Raw genomic sequence first — 23,137 nt, forward strand, 5'->3', positions numbered from 1 at the left:
AAAGTGAAACATAAACTGGTAGTTTAGACTTTGGTAGTCTAAATGTCTATGGAGATTCTCAGTCACCCAAGGATCTGGTTGTCCCAAAGGTGCTTTTTCAAGAGGCAACTGGACTTTCCAATTTTTCTTTGAAGACGTTTCGCTTCTGCAGTTATTATTATTTTTTAATGAACTGGTAGGATGTAGAACCACCTATCTAGAACTGTTCTCATAAAGGTTATCACCTTTAAAGCCCTACATGGCATAGGACCTGGGTATCTACGAGACTGTCTTCTGCCACATACCTCCCTCAGGCCAATAAGATCGCACAGGATGGGCCTTCTCCGGGTACCTTCAGCGGGACAATGCCGGCTGGCAGCGCCTAGGAGTAGGGCCTTCTCTGTTGTCGCTCCGGCCCTATGGAATGAGCTGCCCCTACTATCCGGGCCCTACCCACTCTCATGGCCTTTCGCAAAGCCATTAAAACCTGGCTGTTCCGGTAGGCCTGGGGCTGTTGACCCCTTGATCGTGGTCCAGCCCCGTCCGATTGGGTGTCTGTTGTGTTCCTTTTTAACTCGTGGTGTCCCGTTGTTTTAATAATTCTTTTTAATTCTTTTTTTCATTCTGTAAGCCGCCCAGAGTCCTCCGGGAGTGGGCGGCATAGAAATTCAATAAATGAATGAATGAATGATGTTTGGCCACTGTTGCGCAGTGTACTTAAAACACTGAAGCGATCTTCAATTAAAAAAAGAGCTGAATTTTAGAGATTTATAACACTTCAGATCTGAAGTGAAAAGCCACTGTTGGTGCTTCCGTAACGCATATGTTCATGGAATTGTATACCTATTGGGCACACCCAGGAAAGCGTCTTTAAGGCATGCACCTGGCCGTAAACTTGTTTTAATCACCAATTTGGCTCTAAATCCAAAATGCTGCACATCCCTACTTCATTCCTGGAATGTGACTCTACATATGAGATTCTGCCTATTTTCTAGAGGATATATAGAAGAACTTGCTTTCAAAATATATAGCAAACCAAGACTTCTGTTACTTCTTTCCTGACACAATTTTTAATTGGCGTGAGATTGGCCTATTTGTATTTATCCATTATTTCTGTGTTGAAGTCTTATCTCTAAAACACTGCGTTGTAATTTATCATGTCGCTTTATTTCCCTCTGCTCACTGTAAAGCAACTGTTCAGATGTTCAATGTACAACTGTATATTTACAATTTACAATGTACAGTCCATACCTGTTGTGGATTAGAGGAAACATTTTCGCATTGAAAGGGGGAAACAGAACTACCAGGTTCTGTCCTTTTATATAGATTTTGTTCTGGATTTCATTAACTTCTTGGAGAGAGTTAGATCTACAATCAAGGCTTCTGCAAACTGCATCTTCTCTGCCTCAGTAAGCATTAAATAAATATAGCAGAGTATCCACTGCATTTAATAGCTTAAAGACATATTAATTGATCTATTGTGGTAGCATTAAAAAAGATCTCATTGTGCTTAACCCACAAAGGTTGCTCCTGGGATTGGAGATAGATCCCTGAGCAACAATAATTCTGCAGTCTATTCCTTCCCAATGAAGCAAACCTAGTTAGACCATATCTGATATCCTTCAGCTGTAGAAAAGAAGGCTTGCTTAAGAAATGTGCTGATCATACAAATCATTTTTTAACATATGAAATGAGAGGCAGATGGGGAAAGTGCATGTTTCTTCATCTTAAACATCAAATGGAAGTTATTCCTCTTCAACAGAATTCCTGCTCAAAACACAACAAAGAATGAATGAAAACAAGAGAGAAGAGTTCTTTCTGAACTCACCACTCTTTTCTCCCTCTGTCCCCCAGCAATCTAAATTATTGCATGTCTGAACTCTGCTCTGATGGCACCAAAGGTTCGTTAGGCACAGGGAAGATCAATTTTTTCCTGAGAGTATAAGCTGGTTGGGGCATCTGTTTCCTTTCGCACTGAGCATCCGCCCGTTTGCTCACTTCTTCATTGACTGCTGTAAGAATGGATAATATATCTTCACCTCTAAAGAGAAGAAAATGAACATCAACAAAATATCAATCCTTTGCAAATCAGGAAGTCATCTGACTTTGCACTTAACAATCGCATCACTTAGTGACAGACTTACTTCCCTTTATATTATCACTGGACTATAAACTAACATAATTGCAAATGAGAAAAGCATGACATCAACTGCATGTTTAGGCTTAGAGACAAAATTATTTAGCATGTTAGAAATTTCTTAGGGCCCCAGCTTGTCTGCAATCAAGAATAGCAATAGCAGTTAGACTTATATACCGCTTCATAGGGCTTTCAGCCCTCTCTAAGCGGTTTACAGAGTCAGCATATCGCCCCCAACAATCCAGGTCCTCATTTTACCCACCTCGGAAGGATGGAAGGCTGAGTCAACCTTGAGCCGGTGAGATTTGAACAGCCGAACTGCAGTCAGCTGAAGTAGCCTGCAGTGCTGCATTTAACCATTTATGCATTTATCTCCCCTCTGCCTATTCAGCACGAAGATTAACCAGAGCCAGGATGGCGTCGTGGCTAAGATGTTGGAGAAGACCAGGAGACCCAGGATGAGGGCTAGTGTAGCTTCTTGGACTAGTCACATTCTCCCAGCTCACTCTCCCTCCCAGGATTAGGATGAAAGGGAAATCACTAACTCAGACAAGCCTGTGCTATCAGGATTTTGAGCTGGTGCATGAAAAGCCTATGGAACGATGGTTGAAAATTGTGGGAAAAGTCCATTTGGAATGGGCTAAGTGGCCTCCTAACAGTTTACGAATCTATACTTGGTAGTTCATTCAAAACAGTGACATTAAGAGCCAAGGTGGCGCAGTGGTTAAATGCAGCACTGCAGGCTACTGCTAGATCAGCAGGTCAGCGGTTCAAATCTCACCGGCTCAGGGTTGACTCAGCCTTCCATCCTTCCGAGGTGGGTAAAATGAGGACCCAGATTGTTGGGGGCAATATGCTGACTCTCTGTAAACCGCTTAGAGAGGCCTGAAAGCCCTATGAAGCGGTATATAAGTCCACTGCTATTGCTATTGCTATTGCTATTAAAGAGAAGACTTCCACGTAATGTGAATCCTACCTTGGCACCAGGAGCTGCAATTTACTGCAAAGAGCCTGAATGTACCAAGTCCCTTCATGTACATGCCGGAAAGAGAGATATCCATCCACAGTGGCCATGCCAAGCAGGAAATCTGCTTCATCTGGAATAGTTGAGGTCAGCTGTTGGGAAGACACATATCCTGAACTTTGGGCATCTGGTTCAAATGAGACAGCATTGTCGGAGTCTTCTTGGAGATAGACTGGTTGCTGTATCTTTTCACCTTGACAGGCCTGGATGAAGAAGAGCTTGGGTTTCTGAGCCAACAATGGGCAGTTGTTGGCTTTGAAGTATGATGTGATGGTACGGATTGGAATCAGACGTTCATCTGTCCCAAAAATTTCCCCAGATTTTCCATGAGATAGAATACAGCACACCAGACAGTCACTGTCTTTCCAATTCCCGAAAGACTGCCAAAACCTCAAGATTTCTTTAATTTCTGTAGAAGTCTTGTCGTCATACTTTTTCACTTGGAATCCAAGCCAGGTAAACACACGTTTCAGCTCCACTGTTACAAAGAAAGAAGGCAAAGCGTTTAATACAAAACAATGTCAGTGGCTGGGCCATTTCATGGATCTAAGTTACACAGAAATGATATGGCAACAATTTCTATTTCTGCACTTTTAGTGGGGGGAAAGGCCACAAAATGGTCTCTCTTTTTTCGATAATCTACTAAGCTTATAAACTGTGAGACTACCCTTACCTGTTTACTTCTTCTAAACATTCTATAAATGCAGAAACTGAATAATGTTCTGTTCTGGAACTTAACAAGAGAGCCTATTGCCCCATTTCAATAGGCTGATAGAATTTGCAGAGGCGTTTTGGAATTGCAAACACGAGCCCAGTCCCTTACAGCTCCGATCTTTCTTTATTGAATAGGAAGGACTTAAAAAAGTAGGCAGCCATGTGAAAAAATATACAAACTAAATGTAGCAATAGCAATAGTTAGACTTATATACCGCTTCATAGGGCTTTCAGCCCTCTCTAAGCGGTTTACAGAGTCAGCATATTGCCCCCAACAACAATCCGGGTCCTCATTTTACCCACCTCGGAAGGATGGAAGGCTGAGTCAACCTTGAGCCGGTGAGATTTGAACAGCCGAACTGCAGAACTGCAGTCAGCTGAAGTAGCCTGCAGTGCTGCATTTAACCACTGCGCCACCTCGGCTCTTATGTCATCTATTGGCTATGGTCCTCCCTTAATCACTACAGTAGACATCTTGTTTTTGCTCAACATTAGGAGTAGAAATAATTTTACACAGGTCATCTTCACTTATCAATCATTCAAAGTTATAGCAGTGCTGAACAAGAAGACTTACAATTGGTCCTCGAAGTTGTGGCCATTGCAGCATCCCTATGGTCATGTGATTAGGATTTGACAACTTGGCAACCAATGCATATTTATGATGGTCTCAATGTCCCTCAGTCATATAAGTGACATTTGTATGCATCAAAGCCGGGAAGACATCACAAATTGCAGTCACATGACATTGTGTTTAATGACCTGTGATGACTTGCTTAACGATCGCAGCTGGAACTAACAAACTTTGCAAATCAGGAAGTCATTTGACTTTTCACTTAACAAATCACATCACTTAGTGACAGAGTTGCTGGGTCGCAATTACGGTTGGTGAGTCAGGATTATCTGTGCTATTTTATGAGGAAGTTGATGGGAAAAGAATTGACACTCCCATTTCCATAAGATTAAGGGAAGCTGCAGTGTGAATGCTCCAATCCATGAAAACCGCAACTTATTTCCATTTGCACGTGTCAATTCTACTTATTTTCATTAAGCTAATTATCTCTTAGTGATAAAATCCTAGCCTGCCACCTTCTGTGGAATAAAGTGAGAGATTAAAAAAAATCTGGACACAGGCCACAACAATAACTAAAAATGTTTACAGCCTGAAACCACACAAAGGTACACATTAGTAATCATGTAATCAATGCGCTCTACATGGGGCTACCCTTGAAAAGCGTTCGGAGACTGCAACTAGTCCAGAATGCAGCCGCGCGAGCGATATTGGGTGCACCTAGGTACACCCATGTTACACCTATCCTCCGCGAGCTGCACTGGCTACCTATTGGTCTCCGGATGCAATTCAAGGTGTTGGTTATTACCTTTAAAGCCCTTCATGGCTTAGGACCAGCATACCTGCGAGACCGTCTACTGCCACACTCCTCCCAACGGCCAGTAAGATCCCACAGGGTGGGCCTCCTTCAGATGCCGTCAGCCAGACAATGTCGGCTGGCGGCTCCCCGGAGGAGAGCCTTCTCTGTGGCTGCCCCGACCCTTTGAAACGAACTACCCCCAGAAATCCGGACCTCACCCACTCTCATGGCCTTCAGAAAAGCTGTCAAGACCTGGCTATTCCGGCAGGCCTGGGGCTGTTGACCTCATTATTGAGGTCCAGCCTCGACTGAAATGAATGTATCGGTGTTGTTTTTTAACTTGTCTATTTTATTTTTTATTTTCTTTTATTTTCTTTCCCTTTCTGTAAGCTGCCCGGAGTCCTCCGGGATTGGGCGGCCTATAAATAAAATTAAACTTCAAACATTTGCTGTTTTGTAATGTGAAAGCACTTTATAGAAAGATATGGAAGCAATTTTTTTTTTCAAAAAAAAAAGATGAATATCTCAATATAAGCACTCATTGAAGCCACTTACTGGCGTCTTTGTCCGATCCTTTCCTTTTTTTGAGAGAACCTTCAAAATTGACATTGTTAATAATAAGACAATATCCTCTGCACTGCCCATCCATTTTATACTGAGATAACATCTGCAGAATGAAAGACAGGAAAAGAGTATCAGACTTTGGTTTGTAAGATCTTAATAGCAATAGCAATAGCAGTTAGACTTATATACCGCTTCATAGGGCTCTCAGCCCTCTCTAAGCGGTTTACAGAGTCAGCATATTGCCCCCACAGTCTGGGTTCTCATTTCACCCACCTCGGAAAGATGGAAGGCTGAGTCAACCTTGAGCCGGTGAGATTAGAACCGCTGAACTGCAGATAGCAGTCAGCTGAAGTGGCCTGCAGTACTGCACCCTAACCACTGCGCCATCTTGGCTCATAATTAATATATTAGCATTACCAAAAGCGATTGTGGAGGGCAGAGGGGATATCTTTGGAGGATAGGAGGGACAGCCTCTTAGCAAGGGAAAACTGAGCAGCTTTAGCCTGTATCCATTCCAGGAAATTAATGTGAGAAAACCTCAAACAGGTCTCTCCCTAATTTGGCCAATGATAAAGGGAGGGAGGGAGGGAGGGAGGGAGGGAGGGAGGGAGGGAGGAAGCACATTCAGATATGCAAGGTTCTGCTTCTATAGCTGTTCCAATGAAAAGAGATTTAGATTTATATGGCATTGCTTTCTTGGTCTAAACTACCTTATAGAACATCAATGAAATTCAGTTGTTTTGCAACTGTGTCTGGAATCCTAGCAAAATATTCTTTGACTGAGAATCAATCTGCTCTATTCATTGCTCAAAACCAACTAGGATTTAACAGCAATCCTGCTAAGTCACACCAAAGGTCTTTCTCATCCAGTAGATCTTAATATGGGTGACTTTCAATTGTCTGCTCTATCAAATTCCAAGTTTTGCCCTCGAATATTTGTCACAGACATCTGGCGCACAAAATTCGTTGCCTTTAAAACCAACATCACTATTACAACCTGCAAGTTGGACATTATTTTGTGTGTGAAGAAACATCTGAGAGTCATCCGGATCAGTTCTATAATGAATCTAACTTCCTTTGATTGCTTTTAGAAATGAGACCTGAGCTGAAAAAAAACAGCTATAGCTACACTGGTGTCAGGTCCTCACAGATGAAGCAAACGAACAAAATTGCAATGAATTGTCAACTTGAGGAATACAGAAAAAGTAATTCCTGGGACATTATTTTTTCCAAGAGTTTAAATTTTACTGAATAAATCCACATTGGCACAGAAGAAGCGAAACATGGGCTTCCCATGGAAAGGCATGCATAGCTCATTCCCCCTTTCCTCATGGGCCACCCACAGTCCATGATGCCCACCAATCACTTCTATTCACTTTGTTAGGAGAACCAGACAACCACACTCTGCCATCTGTTCTGGGGAGGGGGCAGCAATGTCTCATGGGAACCGATCAGTGGTGGGTTTCAAAAAATTTTAGAACCTCTTCTGTAGGTGTGGTCTGCTTTGTGGGAGTGGTTTACCGGCCATGTGACTGGGTGGGAGTGGCTTGCCAGCCATGTGACCGAATGGGAGTGGCTTGCCAGCCATGTGACCGGGTGGGCGTGGCCAACTTGTAAAATGCGATGAAACTTACTTAACAACGCTCTTGCTTAGCAATCAAAATATTGGCTCAGAAACTCTGGCATTTGAAGCACGCAAGTCTTAAAGCTGTCAAGTTACAAGACCCTTGCACCCCTAACCCTTTAGAAAAAAAAACCCAGGGGTGTTCAAACTTGACAACTTGAAGACTTTAAGGTTTAGATAGGACTCTTAGAGGCGGGCGGGGCGATTGGTGAGCCAGCCAATTAGTGAGTGGTGGGCGGGGCAAGCGTGGTGCGGACGGGCAGGGAGAGGGAGCTGGAACCAGTTCTAAACAGTAGATTTGTGGAACCTCTTCTATAGAAGAGGTTAGAACTGGCAGGAACCCACCCCTGGAACCGATGATGCTTGGAGGCCATTCCCCACACCACAATCCATCCCCACTGTATTGTCTATCAAGCTGCAAGCAAAGAGAAATATAGGTAAAGGTTTGAGTCAATCTTGACATGGAAAATCTGTAGATGTTGCATTACAATTCTCATAAACCCCAGGCTATTAGATTTGCTTGTGGGTCTAATGAGAATTGAAGTTCAACAGCATCTGAAGGGCTCATGTCCACCATGTTGCAAAAGGACTTTTAAAAGTTAAGAATTGGCCAAGATAAAACATACTAAACAGCTAGATCTGAGCTAGATTCCAATTCATATACTGATTGATCGGGATCCTCGAGAAGCAATTCAGAAGATACAAACCACGGCTTCAGCATTCGTATCATTCTCTCCGGCAGTTTGTGGCAACTTCTGTCCCAAGGAACAAGGCGAAGGCACTGCGTTGACATCTAAAAAAAAATTACGAAGAAATAAGAAGACTTAAAAGATTTATCTTATCTTAATCATTTGAGAGTAGAATACTGCAGACAATGGAGGTAGTCCTTGAGTTGTGATCTGCCTTGCTGAATTTTTCCTTGACTTTGCTTGTTAGAGAGCCGAGGTGGCACAATGGTTAGAGTGCTGTACTGCAGGCTACTTCAGCTGACTGTTATCTGCAGTTCGGCTGTTCAAATCTCACCGGCTCAGGGTTGACTCAGCCTTCCATCCTTCCGAGGTGGGTAAAATGAGGACCCGGATTGTTGGGGGCGATATGCTGACTCTGTAAACCACTTAGAGAGGGCTGAAAGCCCTATGAAGCGGTATATAAGTCTAACTGCTATTGCTATTGTTGAAAGCTAGCAGAGAAGGTTTGTAAGGATGATTACGTGACCACAAGATTCTGCAACCAGTCGTAAGTGCAAGCTACTTGCTAAGCATTCAAATTTTGTTTGTGGGACTGCATTGGTGCTGCAGTGGCTAGAACTTCCAGGACTAGCTGGTACAGGTAGTCCTTGATGTACGACCAGGCACTTAGCAACTGTTTGAAGTTATAAAAGACCTTCCCCCCCCAAAGCTACTTACAAACAGTTTTGAAGTCATGGCTGCTGCAGTACAACCAGAGTCATTCGCTTATCTTTTTCCCAAGCGACACCCCCAGGTCTTGGGCCTGTCTCCCCCCCTCCACACTTATCCTTCCTCCCTATCTCCCACTTATCTTTGAGGATATAGAGTCAGGACCTCACATTGGGGAACGAGGATAAACCACTCTGCCTCAGTGTCCCTGGGCCATGCAGCTGTGTGCCGGAAGGGATCATGTTATTTCAGCATTTGCCACAGCACTTTTCACAACACGGACAGCACTAGGAAAGTACAGCAGCTCACGTTTGTTGGTGGGCTGCACAACCACATCACATAAGCAATCGCTTTTTCAGTGTGGCCACACAAGGAGTTGTGACCACACTTGAAACGATGGCTGCTTCTGGGACACAACTGCACAGACCACGTGACCCGACAAATGCGCGCACGACAAAAGCGCGCCAACAAAACTGCGGTGCTAAAACCGCGACGTCATCAACGCGCCAACAGCAGCACGACAGAAGTGCGATTTAAGTTAAGGTAAGGGTTAAGTTTAGGGTTAAGTTTACAGCGCGCTTCTGTTGGCGCGCTGTTGTCGGCGTGCTTCAGCGCTCATTCGTCGGCGCACTTTAGAACTCACGGTTTTGTCACCACGGTTTAGTCGGGCGCGCTTTTGTCATTCGCGCTTTTGTCGATGAACCCACAGACCAGGGATGTCTTCCCTCCCTTCCTGTGATCTTCTCTGGAGATCCTCAATCATCTGGCTTCTTTTGTACCCGTCCATGGAGCGCTTCCATGCTGGAATGCCCTTTTACTCCCCCTCCCTCTCTCCTTTAGATGGCAATTCTATCACATTAACAGATATAAGAATTCTGGTACCTTTCATGACTTTTGGCAGTTCCCAAAAGCATGAAATAAAAATAAAATGTTCACACTACATTATTATTTGCATTCAAAAATAGATCACAAAACTATTAAAACAAGTACTTTTAAGTAAACAAAAAGGATCAGAGTACTGAAGTATCTTTTGAGAAAAAGCACACAAGTAATTGGATGTCTTCTGGATCAAATCCTGGATCAAAGTCTCCCCCATCAGTTCTAATTAGCATCATCCAGAGTAATTATGTGATTTGTAGCCCAGAAGATCATCTTATCTCTCCGTAAAAGAATCAGATAGACTTCTAAAAGAATAGGGGAAAAAATCATAAAAATACTGCCGTCACGTCAGCCTGTGGGTGTAACATATAATAACTATGTTTGGATAAAGATGCCAGGCAAGTGAACCCACCTCACATCTCACTCTAAGAAAAAGGTTCTTTGAAACGTTAAAAACAGGGCACCTCCTCACTTCTTTCTACTCCCGGATTCCATGACAAGAATCTTTAGGCTCTCTGTATTTCCACGCTTTCTGATTTCTTCTCTGTCCAGATTGAGGAGGATCCTGGATGTTTCTGTGTTCTACTGTGGTGAAATATTGAAGTACTTCTAGTTTCCTTCAATGCCAATTCAGAGCACCTGGCACCTGTTTTATTTTAAAACTAGCGTTAAACAAAAAACAGGGCGTCATATAAAATTTCTAAACAAACCTTGATTTGCAGCTAAAGAATAAAAATTTCCAGTATGCTCTTGTAGACTCCCAAGCTTTTCATCGCAAAGGGATTCTAAGAAGAAAAGGAAAATTCATATATTACTTGACTTAGGAGCTGTGCACACAGCTGTATATAAGATAGCGTATTTTGCAGAGTATAAGACGGATATTCCCCCCCCTCCTAAGAGCATGGAAATGTTGGTGCGTCTTATACACCGAATACAGCCATTTTTGGCCTCCCGAAGGCCCGCCTCTGCATCCCATTTTTGCGTAACATGGACTGTTTTTTGCAAAAACAGAGGCAGTTTTGCCTTCCCCCATTCCACAGAAACAGGCTTCATCAGGGCTGAGGGAAGGAAAAAATTCCTCAATTTCTGCAAAAAAATAGCCCATTTTCTGTACATTTTCCCAAAAAACGGGGGCATTTCTGCCTTCCCCCAGCCCTACTGAAGCCTGCAGAGTGTTCCTAGGGGTCCGAGGAGGACAAAAAACTTTTTTTTTCTTATTTACCTCTTTGAAATCTTGGTGCGTCTTATACATCCGTGTGTCTTATAGTCTGAAAAATACAGTACTTGGTTTTTTTTAATTTAATGTTTTACATTGGCTGATTCAGGCAAAAGGCAGTACATTTGAATGGCAGAATTTGCAATTTCCCAAATTAAATCAATTTCTGGACAACGATTGCAAACATTTATTTCTTTTTTATTCATTCATTCAATTTCTATCATTGCCCATCTCAATCAATGACTTTGATATAAATCTAACTTACAACTATTTGTTTAGTGAACATTCAAAGTTACAACATGTTGTGGCCCAGCAGGAGTCGGTGGAGCTGCCACCAGACTCTGACAATGAGGGGCCCTATGAGTTGGCTTTGGAGGATGTGGAGGACCCTGGACAAGGTGCTGACTCCGAGCAGGGCACAGAGAGGCTGGTTGGCCACCAGGAGGCGCCTGAGCCTTGGACCAGTGGGGAGGAGACAAGGGAGTGTGATCCGGACGTCAGCAGTGAGTTGTTCCTGGATGCCTGGTACCGGAGAGCTAATAGGCGTCAGGAACAGTTGCGCAGTTACAGGAGGTAATTACACTCAGCTGGTGGTAATTAGGCTCCTCTCCAGACTATAAAGGGAATGCTTGTGCAAACGCCCCTTTTGCAGAAGTCAACGCATTAACGAATGTTGGAGAACAGCATTGTGAGCCTAGCAGGCTGGATTGCTGCCACGGTTTATCTGTGCCGGATTGCTGCCCAGGCTTGTCTGTGCCGGTTTGCTGCCAAGGACCTGTCTGTCTGTTAATAAATTCCGTAAAGTATCTTTGACTCAGAGTGTGTTGGTATGGGACGAGGGGGGTCAGAACACAACAGCACTGAAAAAAGTGACTTATGACTATTTTTCACAGCTGTTGCAGCATCCCCGTAGTCAGGGGATCAAAATTTGAGCGCTTGGCAACTGGCATGTATTTAGGATAGTTGCACTGTCCCAGGGTCATGTGATCAACATATAACATTCCCAGCCGGATTCCAACAAGCGAAGTCAGTGGGGGGAGCCAGATTTTCTTAACAACGGCACGATTCACTGAAAAACTGCAGTGATTCACTTAACATCTATCTCAAAAAAGATTATAAAATGAGCCAAAACTCACTTAACAACTGCCTTGCTTAGAAACAGAAATTTTGGGCTCAACTGTGCTCATAAATCAACCTGCATTATTAACAACAGCTTATGGTTATTTCCCAAGTCAGATTCCTATTTTCTTTCAATGCCATATCCCAGCCTTTTAATTTCACAGCTGGTATGAGAAAAGAAACATTAAAAGGAACCCCTGGGTGTATTTCCGGTCTGCCAAGACTCCATGTAGAAAGCAGAACCGAAAGTATTTGGATTGCCACACCCCGTTACTCAAACGGCCATTTAGAAGAAGGGACTTCTGACAACTCTACCAGCCTACTGGCAAAAGGAACCTGCATTTCTTGTTTACTTGGTGGACCTAGGACTCTACATGCCAGGACATGTTACAATGCTTAGGTGAACGGCAAGGCAGTTTGCCCAAAACTTAAATCTAACAGGCAAATGAGAAAACTCAGAACGTTTCAGTACACTGCAAAACTACCTACCGTCATTCTTTGGCTGAACAGGATCCTGCATAGAAAAGAAAATAAGAAAAATTAAAATGAGGTATTCGTTGTCATATCTACTCCGAAGAATGTCATCTTGGAGTTTAGCTTACTCCCGTATAAGCCATCGTAAATCAACATGACTGGGTTTACTTATCATTTACTAGCAAACACCGTATTTTTCAGATTATAAGATGCACCCGTGTATAAGACGCACCAAGATTTCAAAGAGGTAAGTCAGGAAAAAACGTTTTTGTCCTCCCCGGCCCCCAGGAGCACTCTGCAGGCTTCAGCAGGGCTCGGGGAAGGCCCCCAGCCCTGCTGAAGCCTGCAGAGTGCTTCTAGGGGTGGGAGAAGGCACAAATGCCCCCTTTTTTGCAAAACACAGCCCATTTTTCACAAAAATGGGATGCGGGGCTTCGGGGGGCCGAAAATAGCTGTATTCGGTGTACAAGACACACCAACATTTCTACACTCTTTTAGGGGGGGGGGGGAAGGTGTGTTTTATACTCCGAAAAATATGGTACTCTAGAAGTCTGATCAGGAAAAAGAACAGGATTGGGGACGTTAGGCCTCAAGACTTTCTGCAGAATATTTTTTGTTCCATTTCAATTCCATCTCTTTCATTATAATACTAATCTACTTCTATTTCCTCTTGATGCGAATTTCAATCTATACTTATTAGTTGCAACATTTTAAAAGGAAACAATGAGATAGAATATTAAAACTGTCAGAAATTTGTAGCTTTTGTTGAACAAAGTAATAGGCATCATCTGCATTTTATGATACACAGATGTAACACAGATGTTAACAAAAGACATCTCAGAGGACAGGCAGACAAGAGCAATAGAAGAAAGGAGATATTTGTTCAGGTCAGAATCACCAATCTTAATAAGGATCAAAAGAACCTCTCTAATACAGGCTGGAACATAAATACTGACATGCTTTCATGTTCCAGCAAGCAGCATGGCCCCTAGCTAAAAGATAGAGAGAAAAAAACCTCCTTTCCTCTTTGAATTAAGTGTCAAGTAGCTTTTCACTTGCTCAAAATCAAATCCAGACTAATGCTATTTTTATAAAGTTCCCTTCTCACCCCTATTGGTGGTACATGTCTTCCACAATCTCAGGTCCTCTACCGGAGGCCAGGCAGTTTGAGGAATGTTTGAATGTTTGTTTGAATGTTTAATAAATTTATAGGCCGCCCAATCCCGGAGGACTCCGGGCGGCTTACAACAATACAATTAAAATAGAAGTTAAAAAAACACAGAAAAACATAGTAAAAAAGACCACAACATACACCCAGTCTAATTGGGGCCGGAACTCAAACATGAGTTCAACCGTGACCCGTCAAAAGCGCGAACGTCATAAGCGCGCCGACAACACCGCGGCGCTAAAACCGCGATTTCAAAAGTGCGCCGACAGAAGCGCGATTTCATTTAAGGTAAGATTTACAGTTAGGTTTAGGGTTACGTTACAGCGCGCTTCTGTCGGCGCGCTTTAGGGCTAATTAGTCGCTAATTCGTCGCGCGGTTTTGTCACCGCGCTTTAGACACCGCGGTTTAGTCAGGCGCGCTTTTGTTGTGCGCGCATTTGTGGTGGAACTGAGTTCAACAGCCCGGGGCCTGCTGGAATAGCCAGGTCTTAAGAGCCTTACGGAAGGCCATGAGAGTGGGCCTGATCATTTTTTCGAGGGTTCATCCAGGATGAAAATGTTGAATCAGGCTTCTTTACACAAATGGACCACAATGTTTGCGAAGACATACCTGAAGTGAAATACTTCCAAAAGTTGGTTTATTAAAGGCACCAACAGGAGAGGGAACAGTTTCTTTGATTCCTTGAGGAAGCACTACAAAGCAACAATAAAATGATTGGGGAAGAGCACAACTTTTTTTAAAAAAATCTAAATAAGTACTAAACATTTTTAAGAGTGCTGATTCATCAACTAAAAGTTGAAGGAAGAGTCATATGACAACGAACAAATAAAACGGAACTCTTTAGCACACCTAGTTTTTAAAGTAATCGCACTCCTAATATTAACTCCTAGTCTCAACACACATTTTCTGTTTTTTGGGGGGGAAGTATCTTGTAATCTTCAAACTGCTTCAAAAAGTGGTATTTATGCTAGAATAAATCAGCGCAATAATGGAGGTCCTGACCTAGAATCTCTCCCTTTTGTGGGAAACTCTTTTGACAATGCCATTTTCTTTCTTTTATTATTGTAGCCATATAACTGAATCGGTAAGTAGAATATTCAGGTTGTTTAACATAACCTCAGGCAAGTCGTTAAAAATAGGGTGTAGTTAGGTTATTATTATTCATGGCCCCGGAAAGATGACAGTAGTCTGAAGACAGCAATTTTTTAAAAAAACCACAAAGTCTTTGACTTACAATTGCAATTGACTCCAAAATTTCGGCCATAAGTCACAATGGTCGTAACTGCATACAATTTTACAAGCTTTATTGGAGTGGTCATTAAGTGAACCCACTACAGGTATTCCTCAAATTGCAACAGTTCATTTAGTGACCCTTCAAAGTTACAACAGCACTAAAAAAAAAAGATTTATGATGATTTTTCACACTTATGACCATTGCAGCATCCCCATGGTCATGTGATCAAAATGCAAACGCTTGGCAACTGACTCATATTTACGACAGTCGCGGGGTCCTGTGATCACCCTTTGTGATTCTCTGACAAGCAATGGGGAAACCAGATTCACTTGTGGTACTAACTTAACAAGTGCAGTGATTCACTTAACAACTGTGGCAAAAAAAGGTTGTAAAATGGGGGCAAAACTCACTTAACAAATGTCTCAACTTAGCAAATGACCACAAGCTATTGCAAGTGGCAATAAATGCAGGGTGGCTGCCAAGGGCACAAGCTACAATCACTTAGCCATGGTGTGTGTGTGTGTGTGTGTGTGTGTGTGATGTTAGAATTTTGAATTTGGTCACCCTTTTTACAAGTCCATCAAGGAGTTTCAATAATGGCACTTTCCTCTTTTTTTTTCCTACATGGGGCTACCCTTGACAAGCGTTTGGAGACTGCAGCTAGTCCAGAATGCAGCCGCGCGAGCGATATTGGGTGCACCTAGGTACACCCATGTTACACCTATCCTCCGCGAGCTGCACTGGCTACCAATTGGTCTCCGGATGCAATTCAAGGTGTTGGTCATTACCTTTAAAGCCCTTCGTGGCTTAGGACCAGCATACCTGCGAGACCGCCTACTGCCACATACCTCCCAACGGCCAGTAAGATCCCACAGATTGGGCCAACCTTCGGATGCCGTCAGCCAGACAATGTCGGCTGGCGGGCCCACGAAGGAGAGCCTTCTCTGTGGCTGCTCCGACTCTGTGGAATCAGCTGCCCCCAGAGATCCGGACCATACCCACTCTCATGGCCTTTAGGAAAGCTGTTAAAACCTGGCTGTTCCGGCAGGCCTGGGGCTGTTGACCCATGAATGAGGTCCAGTCCCCAGCTAAGTTGAGTGTATGGTGTGTTCCTTTTAAATTTGTTCTCGTCTTTCCCCTATTTTTTATTTCTTGTTTTACCTTTGTATTTGTAAGCCGCCCGGAGTCCTACAGGATTGGGCGGCATATAAGTTTATTAAATTACGAATTACCCCTAAAGATTTTTTACCTCACATAAGGGTATTTTAGTGTCAGTTAGAAAATATTAATGGGAACTTTAATTATAGATCAACATTTATCTTCCATAGGCTTGAAGTAGTCCAAAGCCACTTAGGAGACCCACAGACAATAGGACTTGCAGGTTAGCGTGACATACTAGATATATTTATTTTTGCTAAATATATTCTTGCCTATTTATTACATGATACAGAACATAGGGAGTGAATGGGGTGAAGCCCAACCCCTTTCCCTGCTTCACCTCCCTTAACTTTCTCTGTTCCTTTTTACTCTTTTTTCTCCTGAAATATGAAAAGTGAGAAGAAAGGGATCTCTAGCAGATATGGAGTACAGGGTTTAAGGCAGTGGTGGGTTTCAAAAAATTTTGGAAGCTCTTCTGTAGGTGTGGCCTGCTTTCCGGGTCCACTGGTGGAACCTCTTCTAACCGGTTCGGTAGATTTGACGAACCGGTTCTACCGAACTGGTGCGAACTGGTAGGAACCCACCTCTGGCTTAAGGGGGGAAAAAGGAAGGCAGTGAAATAGGTTATGTTCCACATTTGCCACCTGCCCCCCTTCAAAGAATAACAAGGGCATCCTTAATAAGCCCATTTTTTGCTTGGCACTACTTGGCACAGTATTAATCTAGTACCGTGTGACTTGCAAAGAAGAAGGACCACAAATATTTGATAAACAATATTTTTCAAAATTACACACCTTCCCCTTTTTTGTACATCTCTATTTTCTTCAGAAGACAAGGTGCTGTTTTCTCGCAGATATATTCAAGAATTTCCAGGTTTGACTCATGTAGAAGGCCTTTCTTCTCCAGGGAAGTCAGCAACTCCGAAGCTGACTGGGGAAAAATAAAAATCAATGCAATAGTTACAACTTAAATGTGCTTTCCATGCTGCGGTAATAACCAAAGTCTTTCCACATCTTCAACCAAGTCCCGTCAGTAACATAAGAGCAACATCCAATGTTTCTTTAATAAATTGAAAATCTCCTAAACTGCATTGGCTTAAGTCAATCTCTAGGACTGGGCTTTTCTGGACATGTAAAGTGCATTTCAGAAAATTTCTACCTTCCATGTTTTTCTCAAAACGTGTGTATCTTCAGGGGAAAGGCTGTGTTAAGGCCCATTTCATGATCAGGACTAAGGACAGTCCTTCTTGCTCTTGACAACACAACTATAGCACTCTTTCCTTAGGGAAGTGGATTTGATGTTAAATCTCATATAGCAATAGCAATAGCAGTTAGACTTCTATACCGCTTCATAGGGCTTTCAGCCCTCTCTAAGCGGTTTACAGAGTCAGCATATCGCCCCCACAGTCTGGGTCCTCATTTCACCCACCTCGGAAGGATGGAAGGCTGAGTCAACCTTGAGCCGGTGAGATTTGAACCGCCGAACTGCAGATAACAGTCAGCTGAAGTGGCCTGCAGTACTGCACCCTAACCACTGCGCCACCTATAACTTTTTTGGGATTTTTAAAAAAATTATTCCTGCTTTATTTATATTTTTGGCAGGCGTTTTGAAATACGTTTGATGTTTCTTGCTTCTCAGTCTTTGGTTTTACTCACCATAATGGACTGTTTCTTTGGGAGGTCATCCCTCAGAAGAAAAGCAGCAGTCTTCACATCATCCTTTGTGAGGCCTTGTGTTATTTCATACAGCATCTGTCTGGGTGACAAGTCTAAACATTTAAGTATTTAAGTATTTAATGAATTTATATGCCACCCAATCCAAAGAACATGTAAGCCAATGCTTTTTATATAAGATTATAAGCTATTCATCCTTAGCACCTTGCCTGCCTTTTCAATTTAAGCTTCTGAAATTTTTTATTTTTTAAATTTATTTGTATGCCGCCCTTTTCCCTGGGGGGACTCAGGGCGGCTCACAGTTCAAAAAAAGGGGGGGGGAAGGACAAACAATTTCTAACATAAAGACAATACATCATTATTAAAAACACAACAGTCACACAATTTGAGTGGGGTTAGAATCTTAACCCCAGGACAGCCGGGACAGCCAGATCTTTAGGGCGGCACGGAAGGACTGGAGGGTGGTGAGGGTCCGAATCTCCACGGGGAGTTCGTTCCAGAGGGTCGGAGCAGCCACCGAGAAGGCTCTCCTCCGGGTAGTTGCCAGTCTACACTGGCTGGATGATGGAATTCGGAGGAGGCCTAATTTTGGGTAATGAACTTTGATGGCAAATATTTAGATATACAGAGTCAAAATAAATATATGATTAAAGTGCTTAGTACCCATTCAGAAGAGAAAATAATGCCTCAAACAATGTATTTTAACTGGAAGTGTTTGGAAAACTCACCGATAACCAGATACTTTTCTTTCCTTATGCAGTTTTTCTTGAACCATCTCTTTAGTATAACGAAGTTTCTGGAGCAGATTGTAACGCTCAATAATGTAGAGAAGCTCTGCTATGAGAGAAGTATCATCCTTATTAATTAAGTCTTCATTGATGAGAAATTGGAAAATATCCAGGGCTGATTTCACTGTTTCCAGCTTCTTGAACGAGATGAAATCAGAGCAGAGAAATTTCATATCTTCTACATCGTCCTTCCCTAAGTTTTCATCAATTGATAGTAGCTGCTGGCGAAATGCCACATTGTTGTCGTCACCCATGATGAAATGTTTTCTTAGGAGTTAAAATCTCTAAAACAGGGGGGAGAAAAACAATGCTAAGCATTTAGAAATAAGGTAGTGGAAAAGAAATAAAAGACATTACTGAAAGATAAACACTCACAAATTCTCTCCCAACCAACCGAAAGCAAACACTTTTGCACAAAACAATTACTGGTAAGAGCAGCAGTTACAGGAAATAATATCAACATAAACTAAAGTTAAATAATTCAGCAAATGATCACTCTGGGACGAGGGGACAGATAAGGGTTCCACCACAAAACCGCGGTAGACTAAAGCGCGCTCGACGAAAGCGCGTACCTGACATCATCACAGCGCGACGAAAACATCACGCTGTGAGCGGTAAAGTTAAAATTAACGCGAAAACCTTACCCTAACCCCCCCAAACCTAACCCTAACCCTTAACCTAACCCTAAACCTAACCCTTAACCTAACACTAACCCTAACGCTAACCCTTAACCTAACCCTAACGCTTAACGTAACCCTAAACCTAACCCTAACCCTAACCCTTACCTTTACGTGAATCGGCTTGCTTTAAAAGCGCTTTTTAAAGCGCCTTTTTTTCTCCGCGGTCATATTTGTCGCACTGCTAATGACGTCAGGTACGTGCTTTAATCGGGCACGCTTTAGTGGACCGCAGTCGTGCCACGCAGATAAGTCATGTTACTGCTTTTGTAATGTGGCAATGTCACTAAAAGCTAGAACATATTTTTTTTTCCCCCATGCACTCATATACACACTAAAAAAGTCAAATATATCATGATCAGACCTTTCCTTCCATTTCACTGAAACATGGTTTGCTATCTATTTGGTTAAAAAGTTATTTTCAAAGGTAATCAACAAACATTACCTAAAATCCTTTTGACATAATTCAACCATTTGTCAAAAGAGCTAAACATTAAGCAGTAATGTGGCTTATCCTGTCCCAACAGGATAGGAACACCAATCCATATGAAGGCAAGAAATCAGATAAAAGTGAAAAGCACAGCTCTTTGTAGGGGGTGGAAAGGCACCACTACCCAAGATAACTGCTTCAATATAGTTGTTCAATCATCAGACAGTCTAAATGTAGTAAGCAAACAATTTTATTATTACTTTAGGAAATAATTTCAGATGGTGCAAGGTGAAACTATAGATGCCGTACCATTTACCACCCAGAGACCTATAAGATCACACAGAGTAGGCTTCCTCCGGATTCCATCTGCCGGTCAATGTCGGCTGGCGACTCCCCGGGGTAGGGCCTTCTCTGTAGCGGCTCCAGCTCTATGGAACGATCTCCCCGTGGAGATCCGGACCCTTACTACTCTTCCGGCCTTCCGCAAAGCAATTAAGACCTGGCTGTTCCGGCAGGCCTGGGGCTGTTGATTTATCCAGCCCCACTCTAAGCTATATGAATGTTGTGCAATTTTAATGTCTGTTCTTTTTAATTTTTATATGTCCACCCTCCCCGTTTTATCTGTAAGCCGCCCTGAGTCTCTCGAGAGTGGGCGGCATACAAATCCTAATAATAATAATAATAAACTGTACTCTCTCTAGTCTATAGCTTCACCTTACACCTACTGAAATTACTAATTTAAAATATAAATGCCCCCACAGTATATATGTATGTGTAAAACATACACACACAGACACACACAGAGGATATCAGGGGTGAAATTCAGGAGGTTCTGGAGAACTGGAAGCGGAAATTTTGAGTAGTTCAGAGAACTGGCAAATACACCTCTGGTTGGCCCCAGAGTGTGGTGGGAATGGGGATTTTGCCGTATCCTTTCCCTGGAGTGGAGAGGAAATGGAGATTTTGTAGTATCCTTCCCCTTCCACAGAACTGGTAGTAAAAAAAAATTAATTTCACCCCTGCTGTATGTACGTACATATACACATGCATACATGCATACATTTATCACACTTGCTCACCCTTCACAGCAGGAGTGCATGAGTCACCCAGGTATGGTGGTGCCCTCAAAGCACAACATAGTGTACCAGCTATGATTTTCTACCAGATTAAAAAAACTGCTAGAGAAGGAGAGGAGGGAGGAAGAGAAAGAGAAGGAGAGAGGGTAGGAAGGAGAAGAAAGAGGGTAGGAGTAGGGGAGAGGTAAGGGAAGGAAGAAGGGGAAGGAGAGGAGGAAGGAAGGAAGTAGAGAAGGAAGGGTGGGAGAAAAGAAAGAGAAAATAAGGTGGTGTCATAGCAGGTGTGAAGGATGGTAAACAAAGCGTTCCAAACTATACCTTATAACCTTTTAACTGGGATAATAATAATATAAGAATGGCAAAGAAAAAGAATAACTATGTGAATGTATACCTATAACTGTATGTAAGAGAATAAATGACAGTAAAAATATAAAGCACAATATAGGTAAACAGTATTTGGTCATAAGTTAGCTAAGTATAAATAAATAAAGAATTGTACATAAAAATGGATAACGAATAAGGAGATTATGAACGAAAGATAGAAATGTATAGTAGAGAAAACACTAACTGCAAAGAAACCGATTCAGAACTGCGGTATGATATACGATGGAACTTATTGTTCCTATGTTGTTTTTAACTCATGTGTTTGTTTCTGTTGATGTGCTTATGTGTTTAAAATAAAAATTTATAAAAAAAAAACTGCTAGAAAGTTACATTTCCCTGTGTGATACAGAGTCCCAGTTTAGAACCTTCACAAGGAATGCAGCGTCACTTAAGACCAGTTGTAAATCTCCATTCATAATAAATAAGGGCTCTTCAATATTATTATTTTTTTTGCTTAAATTTCTATTTTTTCCCCCCACCCTGATCCATTCTCAAATTTTCTGCAGGCCTCGTCACAAGACTTTGGGACAAGTAGATGGATATAATAATAAAAGCTGAAGGTTATTCACATCCTATGTGGATCCAAATTCTAAATGGCATTGATTCAAGGGGGGGGGGGGGATAATAGGCCATATTCTGGAACACTATAAATTACAAGACAAGTAACATCTGAGATTAGTCCTTCAGGAAGAAGTCAGGGATTTTATACCACTATACTTCCAATGCTCCATCCCACCTTATTACAAAAACAGGACCTGGAGAATTCTTAAGTGAGAAAAATTCATCCTTTTTTTATACAAAAATACAAAATTTGCAATGTACACTTGAAGTTAGATCACATGGCAACCGTGGCCCTCCATTTTCCTTTGGGGGGATTTCCAGACCTTTTCAAAAAAATAAGCCTTCATTTTCCTAACGCACAACTTCCTCTGAGAGCAATGAGATCAAGGTAAGCTGCCTTTTTGAATTGGTCCATTTGATGCACCCTAAAACCACAGAAGGGAATTCCCCCATCCGAGACTGCGCCTTTATTTGGGGGGAAAAAGGCTTTTTAAAAAAAAATTATGTATTGTCTTATATGTTAAAAGTTTGTCTCCCCCTCCCCCTTGGGTTGTGAGCCGCCCTGAGTCCCCCCCAGGGAAAAGGGCGGCGTATAAATAAACTTCAAACTCAAACTCAAACTTTTTTTTTCCCAGCAGTGTTTCCCAACCTTGGCAACTTGAAGATGTCCGGACTTCAACTCCCAGAATTCCCCAGCCAGCATTCGCTGGCTGGGGAATTCTGGGAGTTGAAGTCCGGACATCTTCAAGTTGCTAAGGTTGAGAAACGCTGGCCTAATGAAAACGGCGGCCTCGTTCACGGATTGTCATGGCAGCCCAGGAAGGATCCTTCCCCGTTACAGGGCCCAAGGTCTTTACGGAGTAATTTTCATCTTCCACCGCCCCTCTTGATCACAACAGCGGCTTCCTTTTCCCTTGTCCCGAAACGCCACCGCCCTTTGACGAACTTTCTGCCCCCCCCCCCGAACTCATTTCCCGAGCAAAACTTTTCAAAAGTTCATCAGCAACTTTTGCCACTTGTTCGGCTTTCGCCTGGACGGAGATTTTAAGGGGGGGGGGCAGTTAAGGCTGGAAAAGGAAAGACGCCCAAAGGAAAGACGCCAACAGCGAGATCCAGGAAAACGGTGCTCCCTCCCTGCCTCCCTCCTCTCGGTTTACTCCAACCCCTCTCCAAAGTCGCTTACTACCTCGATGGCGGCTCCCGGGGGTGGGGGAAAAAAAGTTTTGAGCTGGAGTTGTTGTAGATTAGTTGTAGGGAAGAAGGCTGCGGCGAAAGGGTGGTTGAAAAACGCGCCAAAGCTTCCAAAAGTCCTTTCCCCGAATTCATTCATTCGAAGCAGCGCAGGGTTACCCCAAAAGCGCGCAGGGAACGCTCGGCTAGGGATCCCGTGCGATCAAGCCGATCGGAGAACTCCCGTCCGAGTCAGAGAGAGAGCGAGTTTCTCTTTTAAAAAAAGGAAAGACTCACAAGTTTCTAATGCTCCGTTTTTTTGA

At 42.8% G+C, this 23,137-nt stretch overlaps 1 protein-coding gene across 1 annotated transcript; it reads right to left on the minus strand.

The window, feature by feature from the left end:
• Positions 1–23,127, minus strand: CASP10 (caspase 10). The gene is made up of 11 exons (XM_087707200.1): positions 22,831–23,127; positions 18,457–18,800; positions 17,711–17,810; positions 16,850–16,985; positions 14,273–14,355; positions 12,510–12,534; positions 10,396–10,470; positions 8,117–8,202; positions 5,777–5,888; positions 3,093–3,618; positions 1–2,020 (listed from the first exon to the last, which is right to left on the minus strand). Exons 2-11 carry the CDS (start codon positions 18,768–18,770, stop codon positions 1,843–1,845), a joined length of 1,635 nt encoding a protein of 544 aa, XP_087563326.1. The 5' UTR covers positions 18,771–18,800; positions 22,831–23,127; the 3' UTR covers positions 1–1,842.
• Between the last annotated feature and the right edge of the window lie 10 nt (positions 23,128–23,137).

This window comes from Thamnophis sirtalis, unplaced genomic scaffold (assembly GCF_051295495.1).
Source record: "Thamnophis sirtalis isolate CommonGarterSnake01/CBP01778 unplaced genomic scaffold, rThaSir2_p1.2 scaffold_1, whole genome shotgun sequence".
Lineage (NCBI taxonomy): Eukaryota > Metazoa > Chordata > Lepidosauria > Squamata > Natricidae > Thamnophis > Thamnophis sirtalis.